The following is a 19,344-nucleotide window of genomic DNA, read 5'->3' as shown; positions in this document are numbered from 1 at the left end:
TTTGTAAACACTTTGGTTATAGTGATTGACAACCACCCGTGGATGTAAGAAAATTTCATCTCTCCAAACTACATAAATCTTTGTGTTTATTTGTTTAATTTCTGCTTGTAAGTGTGTAAGTATCATCGATTTTACTTCGCTACAACAATTAGTATTAGAACATTATTTTATTTTCGTGGCATTTAGGTTTCAACCGTTGTGTCATCCAAAGTCTTATAAAACCTATTATCTTTATTTGCTTTTATGTAAGGGGAAGTGTGCAGATATGCTGGAAGAGTTGGTTGATCATAAAGGCTGATGATGGGACCCAAGAACAAGAAGTTTCCACAGAAAAGCAAGAAAAGCCTAGCCTTTCTATCCTAGTCTAGCCTTGGACATTTAAAGAAACTTGTTGCAGATGATACAAAAGTAAAAGAAAATGTCACTATTCACAAACTCTATACTTTCAAATAAACAGCAGTATTACCATTTTAATTACGAAGCATGCAAACTAAATTGCTTCCAAACCTGAGTGATTAGAGAGTCAAACCGCAGCAGATAATCAACTGATGAAAAACTCTCCAGACCATCTAAAAGACCTGCAAGAATACAAGCAACTTCATTTGTTTAAACTAGACGAGAAAATACAATTGGCTAATTAAGGAGATGATCATAGATTTATAAGTAAGGAATACATCTCCATTGGTACGAGACTTTTTGGGGAACCAAAAATAAACTATGAGAGCTTATACTCAAAGTGGACAATATCATACCATTGTGGAGGTCGTAGTTCCTAAGATAGTATCAGAGTCATGCCCTTAACTTAGCCACGCTAATTGAATCCTCAAGTGTCGAACAAAGAAGTTGGTAGCCTCAAAGGTATAGTCAAAAGTGACTGGTGTCCAACAAAAGGGTATATTTTGTTCAAGGGCTCCAAAGAAAGGAGTCAAATCTCGATTAAGGGTAGACTGTTCGAGGGCTACATAGGCTTCAGGAAAGGCTCTATGGTGTACTTTGTTCGAGGGGAGGATTGTTTGGAGGGAGTATCACATTGGCTAATTAAGGGGATGATCATGGGTCTATAAGTAAGGAATACATCTCCATTGAGGCTTTTTAGGAAAACCAACAAAAAGCAAAGCCATGAAAGCTTATGCTCAAAGTGAACAATATCATACCATTGTAGATGTCATGATTTCTAATAACTTCCGCTTCCCTGAGACTCCTTTCCTTTTATTTTGGGAGTTCTTGCTGTTTCTGCTGCTAATACAATCTGAACAAAACCAATCCATTGATGGAGGATTGCAGCAATCTATATGCATGCCAATTCCACAACCATTTGAACCATCTTCACGGCCACAAATGAGCATCATCTCCCCTCTATCTCGAGACCCGCACTCTTGGCAGGCAATATCGTTATTACTACAATCATCCTATGGGATCGAGTCATGGAAACTTCTTCTGATCTCCTCTGAAGGTTGCAGAAGGATTTTACCGCCCATGCTTAAGTATTATACAGAACATGTTTATCAAGAGGATAACCAGGTTTGCAAACATACTCAACCAAGTAATCAGCCGCTACACAGGGTATCTCATCATTTAAGAACTCTTGGACCCACAAATCAACACGTGGCGTGCAGGGCTGACAACAGCAAGATCAACTCCAGACTTCAGGAATTTAGTATAAGGTGGAGATGTGGCTAGAATTGTCCCATCTCCAGCCTTAACAGCATGCTTGAGAGTATCCTGTTTCATGGTTAGCAGATGCTCTATACGTCAAAAAACTAATATCTTCATCGGCAATATTCGAAAGATACATTACAGCTTGAGTGGCTGTAATGTAGGATTGCAGATTTTAAAACTTCCAAGCTGACGTACCAGAGGTGGAGCAATAGATTCCCCGTATATGATACTACGCATCCCATAAAAGGCACCGTGGCCTGTTCTCTCCCTCAATAACCGACACTTCCTAGGAGCCTTCAAATTGATAGCACTGTATTCAGTGAGGCCGTTTTTGTGCCATTCATAAGGCTCCTCCATCAAGAATTTTCCAGCCTGACTACTATCTGTTAGATAATCAGATTTGAGAATCCACCTGCACCATAGAACACTGTGCTTTAGAACTTTGATGTGCACTAAGTTGTTAAAATGTAATATACAGCAGTTGACGTCTAAAATTTCTTACATGAAAACACAATATAAATAGTAATTCCATCACTTTTTTTACCTAATCTATGAAGTATCATGCATCTTAAAAAACACAATTGACGGAAATAACCTGCTATCTTCCAGATGCTGCAGCAGGAAAGAATTTTTCAATTCTACGGACTGGATCAGGGGTTATGAGCAAATGTGTAGCCTGTCGCAATATCTCACGCTCAAAAAGTGCGAGTAAGTATGAAATTATTTTACTCAAAGAGGGTGATACAGGAACAATTGAAATATAATAAACTGTTTACTATGACTTGTATTTTACTCCGCAGGGAGCTCCTATTTAAACAAAAATAAATCCTATAAATGGCTCCTACAAAAACTCAATTCAAATAAACTATCCCTCCTAATAATAAGATGATTTAAATAAACTATCCCTCCTAATAATAATATGAATGACTTAACAAGTTTGACTGACTAAATCCAACAAGTAAGTTGCACTAATTATGACAGCCTCCCTTAGTGCAAGCTTATTTCTTAATAACTCCTAGAGACGAAGGGCTTCAAACTTCACTTTGTTTCCCTGTTAACAGCTTGCCTTCTTGTTTGTTCTTTAGCGGCTTCTCTTTTTCTTTTTCTTTTGCCTACGCTTTTTCTTCTTCCTAGCGACAGTCGTTTCTGTGCTTTCTTCTTCAGCTTCCTTTTCAACTAATGCACCAGGAGGAGTTACAAGGTCAGGTGGGTTCTCAACTTTGGCCCTTTGTGAAGAAAGAGGAGGATCTGCTGGTTTTGATATAGTAGGCCACTCTCCTAGCTCAGCAAGAACCTTATCTAAATCATCTTGTTCTTGAGCGGTCCTTCCACTCTTCTTCTTTTTCCTTTTATTTTTTGAAGTTTCTGCCACCCTTATACCTTCATCAACAAAATTTTGAGTCGATGCCTTGGTAGTTTTTGTTGTCTCTCCATCTGACATTTCTTTTTCTACCTCTTTATCTGATACATCAAAATTCTTGGTATTCACTTCTTGATCGAGGCCCTTGTTTTCCTTGCACTCGTCATCCAACTGAACTGAAGATTCTAACGAGTTCTTGTCATCCATCCCATTACCTTGTTCTGTCTTCCAATTTGTCACCTTCGTCAGCCACAACATCACGTTCATCCTTAGTACAATTCCCTAAATCAATCGATATATCCCAACTTTCTGATAAACCAGCATCATCACTACAAGCTTCTCCCTCTTTAGCCACGTCCAAGCTCTTGTCCAACAACTCAGCCTCTACCACAATACTGTCTTTCTGAACTTGGTCTAGACTCTCACTTTCAACCTCCCTTTGACCATTATCAGACTCCAAATGTCTTTCTTCTACCAATTTATCTTCACTCTCAGGAAACGATTCAGCTTCACACCCAGTTTCCGATTTCGGATTTGGTTCGGGTTCAAGATTCGATTCAGGTTCAGATGCAAGCGCAGTTTCAACCTCGAGGTCAGGTTCTAATTCTCCTTCCTCCCTTTTGTTGGGCCCTTTACTCTTCTTTTCATCCTCATTTAGAGCCCAAGAACTCAATTGGGGATTGGTAGATTTCGGATCTAGTTCGACTGAGAATTCATGATCACTGCCACTGCCACCATGCTTTGGGGAAGGACAATTTACAATCCTCGGACTCTTTGAGTCCCATCCACGAGAATGGGTCGAAAAACACTCACTATCTGCAGTTCTTAATTCAGAAGATTGATAGTCTAGAAACTCACCTTCATTGGGGAACTGCTTGCATGAAACCGCAAAGCTCCCGAATCCTGGAGAGCATGCACAGCTGCAAACATGAACAGCAGCGCCCCTAGAAGCTTCCCGGTCAGCCTGCAAGTCTAACAAATTGGTAGTTTGATCCAAATCTTCAGAGATGAGAAAATCGTCAGCCTCATAGGCGTCAAGATCATCAAAGATTAGTTCAAAATCTTCATTTTCGTCGAATCCCAAATCCAAGGCCATGAAATAAACAGAAGGGTCACCAGGGGCAGCAGAGTTGGCATCGAAGTAAAAAAAAAGAGTGCATAGGCGAAATTTGGAGATAACCATCTTGATATACGGCTAAAGTCACGTTTGTTGGCTGATCAAGCACCTCAGTGGTTAAGCAGTATTCCCAAATTGGATCTGAAGAATTTTTACTTTCATGTAAAGTGTTTGCTTCTGATTCCTGGATTTTGACTCGGCAATTTGGCTTAATATGGCCTGGCTTTCCGCAATGATCATACACCACTTTTGCCTGACAATCTCGTTTAAAGTGGCCTGGTTTTCCACACCTGTAACAAGCTTTAAATAGCTTCCTTGACGACTCCTCATTTCTGAATTGATTCCCATTGCTAGATGAAGGCTTTGAATGAAAATTCTGTCTCCTTTGATCTTTGACATACAAGACATCTTCTGACTTTCGAAAAAACTCGTTGCTGCTAGTCATTTGCTTAATCAAGGCTTCCTGGTTGGAAAGAAGATTCTCCAGTTCAATTACTGTAGGCTGATTTGCCCACCCTTGTATTGAGGAAACAAAGGGCATAAACTCTTTCCGTAATCCACGAATAAGATAACGACGTAATCGAGCCTCACTCACTGGCTCCTCAGCATCTAGTTCTGAAATTTCAGAACATAGATTTTTCACTTTCAAGAAATATTCTTCAATAGAAGAATTACCTTGAGTCACCACAGCCAGTTCATTCTCTAAAAATTGCAGTCGAGCGGTATTTTTCTTGGTGAACAACTTTTGAAGTGTATCCCATACTTGCTTTGGTGACTTTAAATCACGAACATGGTCAATGTATTCCTTGCTAATAAGAGTTTGCAAGGTAAATAAGGCTTTTCCACATTTGATCTTCCATTGTTGGCGTAATTTTGCATTCTGTGGAGTATCGGCTAGAATTTCTGTGTCATCACCTTCTATTAAATCCCACAGATCTTGTCCTTGTAGATAAGCTTCCATGCATAACTTCCAATAACTATAGTTATTGCCAACCAGCTTTTCCATAGCTATACCCATAGAAGCACCTCCACCCTTCATCTCGTTGAGTAATAATATCAAACCGAACTAACTTGGCTCTGATACCAACTGTCGAAATATCTCACGCTCAAAAGGTGTGAGTAAGTATGAAATTATTATTACTCAAAGAGGGTGATACAAGAACAATTGAAATATAATAAACTGTTTACTGTGGCTTGTATTTTACTCAGCAGGGAGCTCCTATTTAAACAAAAATAAATCCTATAAATGGCTCCTACAAAAACTCAATTCAAATAAACTATCCCTCCTAATAATAAGATGATTCAAATAAACTATCCCTCCTAATAATAAGATGAATGACTTAACAAGTTTGACTGATTAAATCCAACTAAGTAAGTTGCACTAATTTTGACATAGCCTGATCAGCGAACCCTGTTAAGGATTCTTGGGAGAGGAATCCCACATCGACTAACTAAGAGGTTGATCATAGGTTTGGTTTATAAGTAATGAATACATAGATCTCTATTGGTACGAGACTTTTGGGTAAACGAAAAGTAAAGCCACAATAGCTTATACTTAAAGTGGACAATATCATACCATTCCGGAGATTCGTGGTTCTAACAAATCCTTCCTTTCAAACGCTCGATTTGTCTGAAGTTCCTTCCTTTCTAGACGATGTCCACTCAAGATAAGACATATAGGTTCAGGTTTTACTTCTTTCAAAACTTCTTCAACTTCCATGGATGAATTGGCACTAATTTTCTAGACAATGTCCACTCAAGATAAGACATATAGGTTCAGGTTTTACTTCTTTCAAAACTTCTTCAACTTCCATGGATGAATTGGCACTAATCTCTGAAGATTTTTTTTTTTGGCTTTCCTTTGCTTTGTATTAGACTTGACTGTAGGTTTCGCTAAACAATGCTTGACATGATCCCTAGTTTTGTTACCCATATCACATGGTTCATTTTCCTTCTCTGACTTACAAACGGGTGCAGTATGGACTTCAGTATTAGGGCCCTGAAGCAACCAACTGAGATTTCTTCCGTCTTCTCAATATTATAATTATCTTTTATTTCACCTACTGCCATTTTACATGAGGCATCATGGATGCCTAATCTATGCAAAGTGGCGCTCTATTTAGCAATGCGGGATGTATACATCACTACACTTCTACCTGACACCTATCATGACGATAAATGGCTCATCTCGCCATTCCCTTCTCTTGAATTCTCAAAACTTTTGTCACTCAATCCCCACAGGGGCAGAGAACCCATCATTGTCTCGGCTGTGCAACTAAAGGCTCTGGGGAAGTCAGAATAGGAGATGAAAACAGTGGAAGTGAAACCTTCAATGGAGTTCTCCTAGACCTAAAGCAACTGGTAGCACATAGCTGCGTGGACCTTACTGCATTTGATGGAGTTGTCACTCCCTCATTTTTCACTTTCTGCTTCTCAGATTCAAAAGTTTCGATATACATGTCAGATGGCACAGAAGCCCGACAGTATGATGCTCACCAAATTTTCTAGGACTAAATTTACTGTTGGCAGTAGGAACTGTCAACACGCTCTTAGGATCAACAATGTTTATACAGTCATCCAATGTCTTTGATGCTGGAATTGTATTAGATCTTTCACTGGTTGATTGCAAACAAAATTTCATGGCGTTAGGACTCTTCCTGTTCCTCCTCACAAATGTTTAGTGATGCCACTGCTAGATTCTTCTTCAGAATCCTTAGCCTCAGCTTCAAGCCTCTCCATGTCATAACACAAACAGGATCGTCCTATGAAACATACATAGTAACGGAGAAACTAAATTCACAAGGCAGTCCCAGTGTAACATCACAAGCACACAATAATCGTGAACATTATAAAATTAATTTTCAAATCGACTCAAACGAAGTACGATTTACATAAACGATCTTATCCTTATTCACGATCACATGAGTGCAATTCAGGCCATACTGACCAATATCAACCCCTCCGCCATAGATTAGCGTGGCCTGAATCTAAAAAGAGATACAAAAACAACAAAATAACGTTCTAAACCAGTTCTCCGATGCTTAACTCATAGTCATAGCAAACAAACAAGCAATAAACAGAGAGTTTAAAAAATATGCGAGATACCTGTTTCTCATCGAAGTGATTGAATCCAAAGAGAACGAACTGAACACCTTAAAACGATCAACGAAAACATCAATCCGCGGAGCTTGATGGAGAGTGAGATTCTAGCGAAAATCTTTGGGAGTGTGAAAATTAAAGAGAAAAAGCGAGCAGTTCTGTTGATTGAGGGCTCAATCTGGCAGAGGAAGTTTGAACAATGGCAACAGCGAGACGAAAATAGAAACGAGGGAAATTGGGGCAATTTTTTTGCTTATTTATTTATTATTATTATTTTTGTGCCAATGGCGGGAGGACTGATATTTATGATGTGGCGCCACGTTTCTCTATCCTGGTCTCGACACGTGTCTCAAGCTGAACCGCTAAATTAAACGTAGACCGGCCCGTTTGAACCCGACTTTATTTTGTCAGGGATATTTTAGTATTTTAATTTGCAATTTTTTAGTTATTATCTAATTATCCACTTTGAATATATTAAAATTGTCTGAATTTAAATTATAATTATTTCTTTATTCTCCAAATATATATATATATATATATATTCAATTATCGACCGTGAAAATATTGTATAATCGGAACAGAATAATTATGAAATAATTAAAATATATTTTTTTTATTGAATTTAAAATCGTTAAATTAATTTTGAATAAATAAAAATATATTTATCAACAAAATACAATTTTATTTTATTTGTTAATAATAAAACCATAAAAGTTGGCTTACCAAGCAAGTACACCTTTCTCGGCCATCTTCTCAGTTCTTCAATACCTATTTCCTTCTTCTTCTTCTTCTTCTTCTTCTTCGCACAGCTCGAGATACAGAGAGACAGAGATGGCGTGGTTGACCAGATTCCTAGCGGCGGTGGCTTTCCTAGCAATCGGAGTTGTATTTTCGCCGGAGACCTTCGGATCCAACTCCAAAACCTTTAATGCGCCAAATCTTTCTCTGTATCTCAAATTGGCTCATCTCCTCTGCTACTCTACCGCGTGGGGCGCCTCTCTATGGGTTACCTTCATCGGCGGCATCATTATGTTTAAGTAATCCCTCTTTTCCCACCTCTTAATGTAGAAAAGAATACTTATCTGCTCTGGCTGTAAGCAAGAGGAGTAACACTTTTAGGAAACGCGAATTTGGTTATTGTTTTTCGATCGGTTTGTGTTTCTTGCCGATTGACTGACTTTTATTGATGTTTTGGACTCTTGCTTGCGCGATGATTCTGTGTTTAGGGCGTCTCTAGTCTTGTGTGTACTGTGTGGAGGATGGTTTCTTTGATATGTCTCAGATATTATTGGAGGCAATCTTCGATAATTGCTATGATTTTACAACATTTAGGGTGAGTTTGGATAATTTTTGAAAATTTAGCTTCAATTGGTCATATCAAGATTGAATTTCTATGAAAATAAAATTCCATTTTTAATCCAAATCAATTATAACATATTATCTTCGGGGGAAGTGTTATTTTACATATTGGTCTGTGATTGCTTTAATCCTGTATCATATACCTTAGGAATCTGCCGAGGCACCAATTTGGTAATCTTCAAAGTAAGATGTTCCCTGCCTACTTCTCAATGGTTGGGATTTGCTGTGCCATATCTGTTGCAGCTTTTGGTTATCTACATCCATGGAAGTCTGCAGCAACTTCTGAGAGGTACCAGCTTGGGTTTCTGATATCGGCGTTTGCTTTTAATTTGGCCAACCTGTTTGTCTTCACTCCAATGACTATTGAGGTAATTTCTTCATTTCTGGAAGGTTTTTCCCTACAAGATATCTACGTAGTTGCTATAATGCTGCTGTGAAAATGTCTGTTGTGATCTTTTTTTTTTTCTTTTTCTTTTTTTCCTTTCTTTTTTTGTGTGTTTATGCTTCTCACCCGTTAGATACAATGTGCATCACGTGGTTTCCTTTATTTTTTAATGGAAAGTTCTTGCCTTGAAGATGCACTCATAAACTTTTGAAAGGGAGTCGATTCTTATCGAAACAGCCAAAATTCTTGACTCTTGCTTTCACGTTACTTGGTGCTAGCTAATGCATGAAAGTTACACGAATTGAGAGGAAAGAGTAAAAACTCTCTTACTGATCATAAATGATTCAAGAGGGCTTGGTGGTCTTAAGAATGGTTAGTAGACTCGGAGTCAAATTTTTGAGTCCTAAGGCCCTATGCCTAGGTGTCTACTCTAAACCCCTTTTCTCCTCTTTTGATAGGACTTTGTGACCTCGTGACAAGTCACAAATTAGGAGTGATTGAATCATAAATTCAGAATAGGGTAGGGTCTAAAAGTGTTCGTCTAGTTTTTGTAATTGCTATTCCCATAAATTTCCGTTGCCCTATTAGAACTTTTTCTTGGAATGAATGAATTTTTCTTCTTCTTTAAAAGATAGCATATGAATATAAGAGGGCACAATGTTCCAATGGTCTAAAAACTCGAGTTAGATACTCGGCCTCGGTTTCTTTTCTTTTTTTTTTTCTTTTTTTTTTTCCTTATATAAGAAACGTATAATTGAATGTTTTAGAGCCACAAAAAAGATTGCATAAGGACCAGAAGTTTCCAAAGAAGATTTTTCACGAAAAGGTTCTCCATTTTTTAGTAATCATTGGAAAACTATAGTTACAGAGAAAATTTTTGTGATTTGAACTCCACCAAGGTTGAGAAAATGAAATTACCTCCAATATTGGGAATATCAAGGGTTCTCATGATACGAAATCCGTATATTGATGATTATATACTCTTATGCTTTCAGTGATAAATTTGTTAGTATATACTTTTTTCTTTTTGTCTGCTAAGCGTATATTAAAATTTGTTTACATTTGTACTGATTTTTGTTGTATCTAATACTAGGGCAATATGAAATGTAGTCAATATATTCAACAAGAGGACTGAAAATTTAGCTTAGCAAGGAGTCTAAGTTAAACATAGTTTTTATATTCGGCCTAAAATTGATATTAATTTCACGTAACATAATGACTCTTTACTTTGTAAGTGAACTGTGAACCCAACTGATATGGTAAGGAAAAGTTATGATACCAAATGATAAGGAATCACTACAAGGGAAGTAAGATTCGGATTACCTTATCCCTGATTAATATATTTACTTCAGAGAAAACTTATTGCTTCTACTCCAAGAAACACATGGCATTGGTCTGTGTTTTTAAGAGAGGTGCATTAAAGCGCTATAGCTCACTGCTTAAGCATGAGGTGGAAAATCTGTGGGCCTACAGCTAAAAAATGTAAAAAAAAATGTAAAATGAATGGAGAAAATACTTTGTATAAGAGAATATAAGAAAATAACTTCGTCAAGCAAAGGAAAAAAAGATATTTTGAATCTATTGGAACCTCTTCTGAGATATTTGTCGGCAATCATTATAAAATCATGGATGGGGATGTTATTGATCAAATAATAAAAAACAGCACATGATGGTATTTAAGTTACTGTTCAACATCATTTCAAAGATGCTTTGAAGTAATCTTGCATTGAGGTAACATAGTTCAAAAGTGTATTCTAGGCACAGTTTGTAGGTGAAAATCGAAATGTAGAAATTTATTAACACATCCCTTATGACTATGATTTTTGTTTCTAATCCCCCTCAAAAATAAATTTGTATTGTAGTAGTAGCTGATGATAGATGTGGAAATTCAGTGTAATGACAAGAATACAACTATAGTAGTTCTTAATGAGAAATTACCATGAACATTATGAGCTAGATAGTGTCACTACTCTATTCGTCCTAATTTTACTTGCTTTGAGCTTCTTATATCTCAATAGATTTACTATATATGAGATCCCACACTGTAGAGAGAAGAACGAAACATTCCTTGTAAGGGTGTGAAAACTTCTCTTTAGTAACGCATTTTAAAATCGTGAGGCTGACAGCGATACGTAACAGGCCAAAGTGGATAATATTTGCTAGCGGTGGGTTTGAACTGTTACACTATAACACAATTAAACTCCGTCTCTTCTGTTCTTTCCATTGTTGTTCTTCAGCTGATGAAACAAAGACACAAAGTGGAGAGGGAAAATAACATTGGCGAGGAAGTCGGATGGACAAAGAATGTAGAAGTTGCAAAGGTGAACCCGAAACTTGCAGCGATGAACAAGAAATTCGGTATGATTCATGGCTTATCATCCCTTGCTAATATCTTAGCATTTGGTAGTCTTGCAATGCACTCCTGGTATTTGGCAGGTAAGATTAATCTGTAACTCAAAAATTTACCTTCCCATTTTAAGGGAGGAGTAAGTGTATGACTGTATCTTACTTCCACTAAACAATTGTCCTACTGCTCTTTCTCTTGTAGACTGACATTATCTTGTCTGTTTGGATGGTTTGATACAGAAAAAAGGTGGAAAATAAATATGTTGTTTTGATATCCTTCTCTATGATTAGTGTTGGAAATAATATCCATTGTGGAATCCCACATCGATTAGGGAAGAGAACAAAACATTCTTTATACGAGGGTGGAAACTTCTCTTTAGCAGACACGTTTTAAAAGCCTTGAAAAGATGCCCGAAAGGGAAAGTCCAAAAAGGACAATATCTGCTAACGGTGGAATTGGGCGTTCCATCTATCTTTAATTGAATTGAATGGAATGTTTGTTCATTGTCATGTGCTGCCAAGATATTCATAGAATCGTATTGAAATTTTCATTGTCCCCGCTAACATACTTTGCAGCTAGAAGGGACTCGAACTTCTGGCCTTTTAATTGAGAATATATGCCTTAATCAGGTAAACCTCTATTCGTGTCTTCTTTAAGCAGGTAAACCTCTATTCGTGTCTTCTTTAAGCAGGTAAACCTCTATTCATGTCTTCTTTAAGGAGAAAAAATAAAGAATTTCTCGAAGAAACAACACAGAATATTTTCTTCGAGGTGGATGACCAAATAAATCGATTTTTCTTATATAAAATTTGGAAAGGTGCTATTGTGTCATTTTCTTTTAATAAAAATTATCATTATTATTTTATGAAATTCAATAAAAAATAATATTTTAACTAATTAATTATTATATCCCTAAGTATATATATTTTATGTTTATAATGTTTTGTGTACTTTTTAATTCAGTCTCTATTATTTTCTTAAATTTAATCTCTTTATTGGTATTAAGCTTTAATTTTGAGCTTAAAATAAAAAATATTTGTAAAATCATTTTATCTTGAAAGCACACAAATTAGTTATTTAAAAATATTTGTGAAGAAAATTTAAGATTTAATAAATATATTTAAATATATTTAAATTAGAAACTATTCCAAATAGATATATTTTTGTGTTTTAGAAAAATTTATATATTACTTTCGGCTTTGACAATTTGCACAAGCATTTATGACATTGTACAACACACGCTCTTGACGCGCGCGTATAATGATGCTTATTTCGAGTTGTCGGTCCCCACCAATCATTGAAGCTTTCACTCAAAAGCTCTTTTAATTCGACCAAATACTATAATTTATAATTAAATTATAAATTTAATCTTTATAACTAAAAAAAGGTGAGTTTTTAATAATTTTAACAATTATTTTTTTAATAATTTGATAAAAGTTTATAAATAGTCTTTTAATTTAATAAAATGGGTAAAAATATTATTGAGATTTTTATCCAAGACTAATTTATAATTTAATTTCTTTAATTTTTAAAAAGAATAGAGTATATTTTTCTCTAAAACCCTATTAAAAAATTATTGATATTTTTTAGTTTGACTAAATTCAATTAATCAGCTAATTTAATTTAAAAAACCTGATTTGAAGGTTCTTAAGCATAATTAGACCGCAGAGTACAGAGCTCAAGGCATAACTATGTGTTTGGACTGGATCGCCCTCTGTTTTCAACGGCCAATCATTCATTTCCTCCCCTGCCCGTAAAGTGAAGGGAATAGTGGGGCAGGTTCAGTTGAGACAAAGAGAAAGAAAAAACCTTAAAGACAGATTGAACTCGGTAAAGCAGCCAGCTGGCTTCTCTCCTGAACCCCTCTATTCCTTGAACTTGCCAGTCGAGCTACTTACTCCTAAGTTATTATCAAAACAACCCATAATATAATCTAAATGAGTGTAATTTAAATAAAAGTAAATTCAATCAAAAATGTCATTTTACTCCATTAGATTATATTTAGATTCGATAATATTTATAATATAATTATTGTCTAAAATATTATATGCAAGTATTTAGATTCGATAATATTTATAATATAATTATTGTCTAAAATATTATATGCAAGTATTTAAAATAAAAAAATTTAATTTATTGGATCGTTGGTTTATTATTTTAAACACTTAAAATATTTCATTTTAAAATGTATAATATGAAATATATATTAAACCTTTAAGAAAAAGAAAAGACAAAAGAGTAAGATTCTAAATTTTATTATTAAACCTTCTAAAAATGTCTTTTATCACTATCAAATTAGAGTAAAACGTAATAAACTAAAAAAGAACACAAAAGCGTGCAACAATAGCTCATGTTGATCATAATAGATTACGATGGCCTAACTCATGTTGATCGTAATAAATTACGACGGCCTAGCTCATGTTGATCGTAATAGATTACAACGACCTTTACAACAATGGACCGAAAGCGCCATTCAAGATTAATTACAGACGAAGAACAAGAACAAGAATTGTGTACAAGCAACTGTTTCTTGGAGTTGGAAAGGAAGTTCGTTCCAACAACACGTAATATTGAACAAGCAACACGATTCGATGTTGATGATGATGTTGCTGTCTATATTTTGGAACCAATGAATAAAGAATCTTTGAACTGTTTGGCCAACCGAATGAACAAGAACTAGAACATAGTCTTTCAAGTTCTAACCAACCACCCATTGACTTCAAGTAATAGCAATCTAGCAGGGAGCAACAGCACCACAAGCAGATTCATATGCTGTGAAGCAACAAGCCTACTCAATCGTCTCAACGACTCTCGTCCCGTTTGCAGGATACCAGAGATTGAATCGGCAGGCCGTCCGATGATGATTCCTATATCGACATTGTTCGGAGCCACGAGAACCCACCAGACCTTGCGTCGATGTTCTCTCCTTATTTTCCTTATGCGGGTTAGCTCTTGACGAATCACTCCTCGAATTGACCTTAGGTATGAATTCATGTCGTGATCTCTTTGGATTGTTCCACCTGAACCATAAGCAGATCGATCGCTGAGGGTCTCGAGTGGATGCGGTGTGTTTAAGAATACCTTTTGTGCTGCTCGGAGTTGCTTCTCTGCATCATTGGCATCAGGTTGTGGACAGCTTAAAAGATACAGACCACTGCCTGAAGGAAGAAGATCATGGCTTGGAGAGAATTTATGATCAGGCTGCAGAATTAGAAGCTCGCCCATTGGTGCATACAGCAATTTCTGCAGTTTATTTAGTTCAAAATAGTTAGATCATAACACTTCAACCAAGCATTTGTATCATTTGATCCATGTAATAAGATTTGAAGCTCACTTGGTTAATTAGACATGGATGATTCCGGAAGTTCCTATTGACAGCTTTAAGAAGTTCTGCGACATGGTTCGGATACTGGCACGAGAATGCTCGTGGTACTATGTCTCTATGTAATGTAACAGCTTGAAGATGGTTCCGAGGCAAACCGAGCTTGCGAAGTAAGTGGTCACCTCCACACATTATGGATGGTGCACCAAATGTAATGACAGGAAGCAAGGAAGAAACTGGGACCTTATTTCTTATCAAGAGCATGAGATTTACGAGCAGTGCCAAGCTTCCCCCGAGAGAATGCCCCGTAAACCGAAAGTTTGCGCGGTTACCATGAGATCGTAGATGTTCGAGGACATCAGGCAGCATCTGTTCATATATTCCTTTAGCAGCCTCATAGATTCCTCTGTGGACAAGGACTCCTAGTCCCTAAATAACAAGGCATTTAGAACATACACCAGTTTGTTGCGTATATAAAGATTCATCGTATGTAATGAAGTTTGAAGTAAGAATTTGTACCTCGAAATCAATGGGTTCAAAAAGCAAATTTGCTTGCCAAGATGCCAGTGACTCAGATCCCTACACCAATGGAAGGAAAGACCATCAAAATTAGGCCAAATACATAGTTCACCGCTAGCAGATATTGTCCGTTTTGACCTATTACGTATCATCGTCAGCCTCACAGTTTTAAAACGCATTTATTAGAGAGAGGTTTCCACACCCTTATAAATATTTTGTTCTCCTCTCCAACCAATGTGGGATCTCACAATCTACCTCCCTTCGGGGCCAACGTCCTCGCTGGCATACCGTCCGGTGTTTAGCTCTGATACCATTTGTAACAGCCCAAGCCCACTGCTAACAAATATTGTCCGCTTTGGTCCCATATGTATGGTCGTCAGCCCCACGATTTTAAAACGCGTCTTTTGGGGAGAGGTTTCTACACCCTTGTAAGGAATGCTTTGGTTTTCTCTTCGACCAATGTGAGATCTCACAATCTACCTCCATTGGGGGCCAACATCCTCGCTGGCACACCGCTCGGTGTCTGGTTCTGATATCATTTGTAACAGCCCAAGTCCACCGCTAATAGATATTGTCCACTTTAGCCCGTTACATATCACCTTAAGCCTCACCGTTTTAAAACGCGTCTATTAGAGAGTTTCCACAACCTTATAAGAAATGTTTCATTCTCTTCTCCAACAGACGTGGGATCTCATCATTATAACAAGTGATTGTTAATGCTTAGAATACTGTTTTAAGCACCAGATTAACATCATGAAGAACCGAGATCCTCGGTCCAAAAAAGAACGAAATCTGTTTAAAACGAATCAAATGCCAACCTCCAGCGACCTCATGCCTACGCTATTCCTCATTTCTTCTTTTTCTAGCAACAGGGAAGGGAAATGTACCTGGATGATGAAGAATCTTGTACCGCTCTCAACCTCGTCACACACGAACCATTCGCAAGGTGATGACCGAGTCGAATTCAAATTATCTGCAACAGCCTGCTTCACTTCCTCCTTTGCAGCAACAACAGCAGTAACCGAGTCGGTGGTTGCCATCAAAGAAACCATCTCTGAATTCATCATGTCAACATTGTTCTGACTTGCTTCAAGCGAATCCCCAATTTTAGAGGATCTGAATGGAAGTATGTTTCTGGTATGAGAATGCAAATAAGAAGCAGCAGAGGCAGCAATCTCATAAGCTGCAGATGCACTTATTTGATATCCATCCTTCTGTTCTTCACATTGTTCATCATTTCTTAGATCCTTTTCAGCCTCTTTAGATTCAGATGGCTCTCGGTTTTTCTCAATTTTCATAAATATTTCCCTCTTTTCTATTGAAGAAGTTATATAGCGTAAATTATAATGCCTCAGCAGGTTCTTCGGCTGGATTAACCAAAATGAAACCAGATTTATAAGAATCATCCACAAACGAATCAAAACTCAAGATCATAGAAGGAAAAAAGGAACTGATATGATAAATCAACATAGCAGAATCATTCCAGATCGTTTCTGTTCCTATCTATCACTGAAAAACTTCTTGAAGAATGAAGTGATCCGTAGTTAAAAGCCATTCAGATCGCTCGACTAGCATACAAATCTTGACATGGAGTTCTTTAATTTATGAAACAAAACTACAAAATTCTTGATATAGAATCAGATTATGTACCTTAATTTCGGAAATGGAGTACGCGAGGTTCCCTAGATACGACATTTGAGCATATAACCTCGCTTCAGCCAACGAAACCCGTCTAAGCAATCTGGAAAACGAGTGTTCATCAAATTCAACCTGTTCTTCATCTTCTTCCTCAACGATTCTGCAAGTATCACAGCCCTCTTCTCCATCACAAGCACTTGCTCGATCTTCGTCCATCTCGTTTTCAACCATTTCCTCAGCATTTCCCTGCTTCTCTTCCTCTCTCCACAGAGATCTCACTCTTAAAATCTTCATCACCCAATTTCCATCTCTCCACTCCGATCCAGTTGCTACATTCTCACTTTCCTCCTCAAGAACGACTCTCCGATCGTTTTCACTCTCTACCAAAACGGCGTCGTCAAGCGCTAAACCGCCACGCCTCGGATTCCCAGCTTCACCACTCCGACTCCACAGCGATTGCAGAGGATGCTTCAAAGAAAACTTCCGAAACGAAGATGAAGACGACGAAGACGGCGAAATCATTTTCTGCGGTTTCTCAACCGCCGCCGCCGCCGACCTACCGGTTGTACTGACCTGAGATGGATTCGCACGAACATCAAGAGCCGCATTCACTGAAAACGACGAAGAAATCCGATAGGTTCCAGGATTCAAACAGAAGATATCCATCACTTCGTTGTTTCCAAAACCGATTTCCAATAAACAAAATACTCTGTTTCTTCTTTGGCTTTGGGTATCAAAAGTTATATCGATCGAAAATTACAATCAGATTCCGATATTTACACGGGATTCACGCAAGCAACAGCGTATAAAATAGACTCCAACGTTTGCCACGATCTTTGAATTTGGGTTGTCCCGTTGAACTCCGACGAGAAATTCGTACACACGTATTTAGAGAGAGACAGGCAAGAGAGAGAAACTAGGAACTGTACATTTATAGGCGGAAGCCACGAGGAGACATTAAAACGACGCCGCTTTGATATCGGTTGTGAAGATAATTTAATTTCCCACGAAAGCGCGTGAGTACAACGCCCATTTGTTTCAAAAGTTTCTGGAGCTATCCGGATTTAACCACGTCAGCAAGCGCGTATATAACACGTTGACAAAATACGACGTAGATACCTGACGTGTCCGCAATATCTACGTTCTCTTCTTTCAGTGTTGCACGACTTCTCATGATGATCGTTCACCTACTCGCCTGCGAGTACCCGACAAATTTCAACTCGCCCGATCCAGCCGACACCTGGATCGTCGTATTTCCCACGTGGAGTACTTCTAAACCGTTCGATTTTTTCTACAACGACCATTGCCGGTTTTTTTTGTTTTTTTCTTTTTTGGAAAATGGGACTATTCCGACTTTGGACTAAATATGGATAATGTTTTGTCGTTTTTTAGTTTCCGTGTAATTAAATTTCAAAAAATAAAAAATTAAGCCGACTTATTTTTCATTAATAAACGGGTAAATTGTTGAGTTAAAACTAATTTGTGTTTTATTAATTAATTTATTTATCTGTAACAATTGAGTTTTTAATAAAATAAAAAATATAATTGGCGCTAATAAAATATTCTAGTACACTTGTAATTAAAAAAAAAAATTATAAATCAATTTTGTATTTTTTAAAAATAGTCAATTATTTAAAATAAACAGTATAAATCGAGTTAAAAATTTTAATTTATATAAATTATAAGTCTGAGTCTAGGTATGATTTTAAAAAATTAGAATTTCGTTTTTACATTAAATTATAGGAATTTTCTTTTTTTCAAAGTGAAATTAGTTTTATATTTTCTTTTTAAGCAACATTTTTTCATTTTAATTTATAGAACAAGAAGGCACCATGTTTATGTTAGTAAATATCAAAATATTAAATTAATATAATAAATTTGAATAAGGTTAAATAATTTAACATAATATAATATATGAAAGTTTGAAGGTAAATGTCACAAGATTAATCTAACATAACAATGTTGATTAATGGTTAGGAATTATTGAAACTAGTATATTAAAGTAGGAATAATAAAATATTTTACTTTTTCTAATTTAATATTTAAATTTGAAACTTTGTATTAAAAAAATTATGTTAATCCTTCGCATTAATATTGAAAAGAAAGGCCTTTATTGATTTGAAAACTCTACCTCTAAGTTAGCACATGCTTTTAAACAATATTATAGGCGCATTAATGTTAAAAAACCAATGTCTATTATGAAATATATAATTTAATCAAAGAAATTTTTGAGTTTTTAAATTCATAATCCGATAAAAATAGGGCTAATTGAATTTTTTTTTTTTTGATAAAAATTGTGAGATCACCTCGAGAACAAAACATTTTTTTATAAGCATCATCTACTGGCTAGCCGAGCTATCGTCCAAGAATATACTAATTTCATATTTTTTTAAAATGAAAAATATAGTCATTTTACTTTTTAATAAAAAACTAAGTTATATATATCTATGATTACAGCTAAGATCCGTTGAGGTAGTACGTGGATACTAGTACCTGAAGAGGGAAAAGAGAATTAAGACAAACCGCTGGTGATTTTCGA

At 36.5% G+C, this 19,344-nt stretch overlaps 2 protein-coding genes across 2 annotated transcripts; one reads left to right on the top strand and one right to left on the bottom strand.

The window, feature by feature from the left end:
- The first annotated feature begins 7,937 nt into the window (after positions 1-7,937).
- On the top strand, positions 7,938-11,599 carry LOC111460756 (transmembrane protein 205). Its single transcript, XM_023104028.1, has 3 exons — positions 7,938-8,272; positions 8,743-8,962; positions 11,217-11,599. The coding sequence occupies exons 1-3, from the start codon at positions 8,067-8,069 to the stop codon at positions 11,430-11,432; spliced, it is 642 nt and encodes a 213-aa protein (XP_022959796.1). The 5' UTR covers positions 7,938-8,066; the 3' UTR covers positions 11,433-11,599.
- A 2,063-nt stretch (positions 11,600-13,662) lies between these two features.
- Positions 13,663-17,733, bottom strand: LOC111461231. The gene is made up of 5 exons (XM_023104750.1): positions 16,818-17,733; positions 16,055-16,534; positions 15,168-15,227; positions 14,661-15,077; positions 13,663-14,569 (listed from the first exon to the last, which is right to left on the bottom strand). Exons 1-5 carry the CDS (start codon positions 17,469-17,471, stop codon positions 14,018-14,020), a joined length of 2,163 nt encoding a protein of 720 aa, XP_022960518.1. The 5' UTR covers positions 17,472-17,733; the 3' UTR covers positions 13,663-14,017.
- Between the last annotated feature and the right edge of the window lie 1,611 nt (positions 17,734-19,344).

The sequence above is a fragment of the Cucurbita moschata genome, unplaced genomic scaffold, assembly GCF_002738365.1.
Source record: "Cucurbita moschata cultivar Rifu unplaced genomic scaffold, Cmos_1.0 Cmo_Scf00024, whole genome shotgun sequence".
Classification (NCBI taxonomy): Eukaryota; Viridiplantae; Streptophyta; class Magnoliopsida; order Cucurbitales; family Cucurbitaceae; genus Cucurbita; species Cucurbita moschata.
Note: the sequence above shows the minus strand (reverse complement) of the source record. Positions and strands in the feature narration are given on the sequence as shown.

Coding starts and splice junctions, on each gene's coding strand:
- LOC111460756 (XM_023104028.1), top strand. CDS start 8,067: ATGGCGTGGTTGACCAGATTCCTAGCGGCGGTGGCTTTCCTAGCAATC. Junction 8,273..8,742: donor GGCGGCATCATTATGTTTAA/GTAATCCCTCTT, acceptor CATATACCTTAG/GAATCTGCCGAGGCACCAAT. Junction 8,963..11,216: donor TCACTCCAATGACTATTGAG/GTAATTTCTTCA, acceptor GTTGTTCTTCAG/CTGATGAAACAAAGACACAA.
- LOC111461231 (XM_023104750.1), bottom strand. CDS start 17,471: ATGGATATCTTCTGTTTGAATCCTGGAACCTATCGGATTTCTTCGTCG. Junction 16,535..16,817: donor ACTCCATTTCCGAAATTAAG/GTACATAATCTG, acceptor TGGTTAATCCAG/CCGAAGAACCTGCTGAGGCA. Junction 14,570..14,660: donor ATCCATGTCTAATTAACCAA/GTGAGCTTCAAA, acceptor AATAAACTGCAG/AAATTGCTGTATGCACCAAT.